Source organism: Colobus angolensis, unplaced genomic scaffold (genome assembly GCF_000951035.1).
Source record: "Colobus angolensis palliatus isolate OR3802 unplaced genomic scaffold, Cang.pa_1.0 Scaffold9, whole genome shotgun sequence".
NCBI lineage: Eukaryota > Metazoa > Chordata > Mammalia > Primates > Cercopithecidae > Colobus > Colobus angolensis.
In genome coordinates this window covers 6,614,832-6,618,349 of record NW_012122931.1, presented here as the reverse complement: position 1 = coordinate 6,618,349, position 3,518 = coordinate 6,614,832, and the positions used below count along the sequence as shown (strand labels likewise).

The window sequence follows — 3,518 nt, the reverse complement described above, 5'->3', positions numbered from 1 at the left end:
ACATGTCTGTAGTCTCAGCTACTTGGGAGGCTGAGGCAGGAGAATCACTTGAACCCGGGAGGCAGAGGTTGCAGTGAGCCTAGATCGTGTCAGTGTATTCCAGCCTGGGCGACAGTGCGAGACTCTGTCTCCAAAACAAAACAAAACAAACAAAAACATATATATATATATATAAAAAATCATAATAGCGCAAATGCCTGGCTTTTGGCTGTTTTGATCTAATGACTAGCGGAAGAGAGCAAGAGTTGACTGTTTTGTCTACAAACATTCAACCATTAGCTCCGTTTTCAGCCCCATGAGGCCCACCTGTATGAGTCATGGCATTTCCCAGTCTTGAGACACTGAAGTTCGGCTGGTAGATTGGCTTTCTGCTCCTGTGAGGCATCGCCTGCTTGTGTACGTACGTACGTGTGTTGGGGTGTGTGTGTGTGTGTGTGTGTGTGTGTATGTATGTATGTATCCTTGGGTTTTCTTAGCTCTGCTCTATCATTTATTACTTCTCCACTATTTTTTTTTTTTTTTAAAGACAGGATCTCGCTCCATTGCCCAGGCTGGAATACAGTGGTACAATCACTGCTCCCTGCAGCCTTGACTTCCTGGGCTCAGGCATTCCTCCCACCTCAGCTCTCCCTACTTTCTAAATAACTGGGACTGCAGGTGTGCACCACCACACCCAGATAATTTTAAAATTTTTAGTAGAGACGGGGGTCTCTCTGTTGCCCAGGCTGGTCTCGAACTCCTGGGCTCAAGTGATCCTCCCGCTTTGGCCTCTTCAAGTGCTGGGATTACAGATCTCAGCCAGTGCACTTGGCCACTTCTCCGCTAACTGTTTTCCAGAAGTATGTAGAAGGTTTTTCCCTACTGGTGACCTCTCTTATGCTCTATGTGGTATTATGTCTTTTTTTCTTTCCAATTCTCACTTTAACAGAGTCCCAGAGGAGAGGATATATATGCTTGTTTTCAATTTGCCTTCTTTCACTGGAAGCTTTAAAATACGTTTTAAGACTGGGTACAGTGGTTCATGCCTATAATCCCAGCAGTTTGGGAGGCCAAGATGGGAGGATAGCTTGAGGTCGGGAGCTCTAGACCATCGTGGGCAATATAGTGAGACCCTGACTCTATAAAATATTTAAAATTAGTCCTGTGTGGTAGTAGGCACCTTTAGTCCCAGCTACTCAGGTGGCTGAGTTGGGATGATCCCTTGAGCTCAGGAGTTCAAGGCTGCTGTGAGCTATAATTGTGCCACTGCACTCCAGCCTGCATGACAGGGTGAGACCCTGTCTCAAAAATAAACAAAATATAATTATGTTTTAAAAAAAATAACATAATGTCTTAACAGTAGATTTTGACATATCTCCATGCCAGCTGGCATCTTGTCATCTTTAAGGGCTGCGTAGTATTCTGCAGTATGACTGTACTATAATATGTGTCATCATTCCCCAGTTAAGTGGTTTTAAATTTATTGCTGTTACCAACAGGGTTCCATTGAGCATTCTTGTACATATATCTTGGCACACACATACAGGCATTTCCTCAGGATAAATTCCTGAAATAGAACAAGTGTCAAAGGATATAGACACTTCAAGTTTTGATAGTTGAAGGAGCTCCAGAGAGCAGGTGTTAAACCTTTTCAGCCGGGCGCGGTGTCTCATGCCTGTAATCCCAGCACTTAGGGAGGCCGAGGTAGGCGGATCACAAGGTCAGGAGATCGAGACCATCCTGGCCAACATGGTGAAACCCTGTCTCTACTAAAAATACAAAAATTAGCTGGACGTGGTGGCAGGCGCCTGTAGTCCCAGCTACTCGGGGAGCTGAGACAGGAGAATCGCTTGAACCCGTGAGTCAGAGGTTGCAGTGAGCCGAGATCATGCCACTGTACTCCAGCCTGGTGATAGAGAGAGACTCCATCTCAAAAAAAAAAAAACAAAAAAAAACCAAAAACCTTTTCAGGAGGGCCTGAGGCAATGGCAGGAGGAGCAGGAGAGGAAGGTGCGAGCCCTCTCGGAGATGGCATCTGAACAACTGAAGCGGTTTGATGAATGGAAGGAACTGAAGCAGCATAAGGAATACCAGGACTTGCGGGAAGTAATGGAGAAGAGGTGAGTCTCCCTGAATTATGACTGGGAATGTTGATGTGTTCTACTGGAACTCTTTCCCAAGAGGAATTCCAAGGGGAAAGAATTGAACAACTTCTGAGTCCGTAAATATCAAGGTAAAATAGGCAGAGATGTTTATAACCTGGAAAGAAGACCAAACTTGGAAAGACAACCAAAGTAACACAGAGGGAGGCTTTTAGGAGAGGTAAAACAATTTTACAGGCATGGTGGAACACAACTGTAGTCTCAGTTACGAGGGAGGCTGAGGCAGGAGGATTGCTTGAGTCCAGGAGTTTGAGGCTGTGGTGAGCTATGCTCTCCAGCCTGGGCAACATAACGATACCACATCTCTAAGAAAAAGGGAAGGGAGGGCAGGGAGAGGGAGAGAAAAGGAAGAGAGAGAGAGAGAAAAGAGAAAGAGAGTGAAGAAAGAAAAGAAAGAAAAACAATTTTAGGAAGTATCCCTGACTATTCCTCCCTGCCATTTTTCATGCAGCTCCAGAGAAGCCTTGGGACACCAAGAGAAGCTAAAAGCTGAGCACCATCACAGAGCAAAGGTCAGAGCCTGGCAGAATTGGTGTGGGTGTTTTGGTGTCTGCCTGTAACCTGCCTGGAGAGCCAGGTTTTGGCAGATGGCAACCATGGAGGATCTGGCCATATTATGCCTGTGTGTGACTAACCTTGGGATGTCCTCTTCCTGCTCTGAGCCCATCTGTGAAAATATGTAGCCCACACAGAATTTGAGGATTGTGGAAGGAAGAAGCCCAGGAGCCCCTCAGAGAGAAGTCACTCAGCCCTTTTCTACAGATTCTCAACCTGAAGCTGCGGGAGGCGGAGCAGCAGCGTGTGAAGCAAGCGGAACTGGAGCGGCTTCGGAAGGAAGAAGGCCAGGTCCGCTTGCGGGCCCTCTATGCTCTGCAGGAGGAGATGCTGCAGCTCAGCCAGCAGCTGGATGCTTCTGAGCAGCACAAAGGCCTGCTTAAGGTCGACCTGGCTGCCTTCCAGACCCGAGGCAACCAGCTGTGCAGCCTCATCTCAGGGATCATCCGGGCCTCTTCAGAGGTGAGGGTGGCTTCAGAGTGACTCTTTGCTGTCTTTGAAATGGAAGACTTTAAAAGCAAAATTACTTTCTGACTTAAAAAATAATATCTGCAGCTGGGAGTGGTGGCTCACGCCTGTAATCCCAGCACTTTGGGAAGCCGAGGCTGGCAGATCATGAGGTCAGGAGATCGAGACTGTCCTGGATAACATGGTGTGAAACCCCGTCTCTACTAAAAAATACAAAAAATTAGCTGGGCATGGTGGCGGATGCCTGTAGTCCCAGCCACTCGGGAGGCTGAGGCAGGAGAATGGCGTGAACCCAGGAGGCGGAGTTTGCAGTGAGCCGAGATGGTGCCACTACACTCCAGCAACAGAGCGAGA

General features: G+C 47.5%; 1 protein-coding gene across 1 annotated transcript in view; it reads left to right on the top strand.

Moving 5' to 3' along the window:
• Positions 1 to 3,518, top strand: part of GLE1 (GLE1 RNA export mediator) — a 44,217-nt gene that overhangs the window by 18,383 nt on the left and 22,316 nt on the right. The window contains exons 4-6 of the mRNA XM_011931451.1: positions 1,951 to 2,099; positions 2,593 to 2,653; positions 2,904 to 3,158. Coding sequence (XP_011786841.1) covers positions 1,951 to 2,099; positions 2,593 to 2,653; positions 2,904 to 3,158 — 465 coding nt within the window. The remainder of the gene's footprint in view (positions 1 to 1,950; positions 2,100 to 2,592; positions 2,654 to 2,903; positions 3,159 to 3,518) is intronic.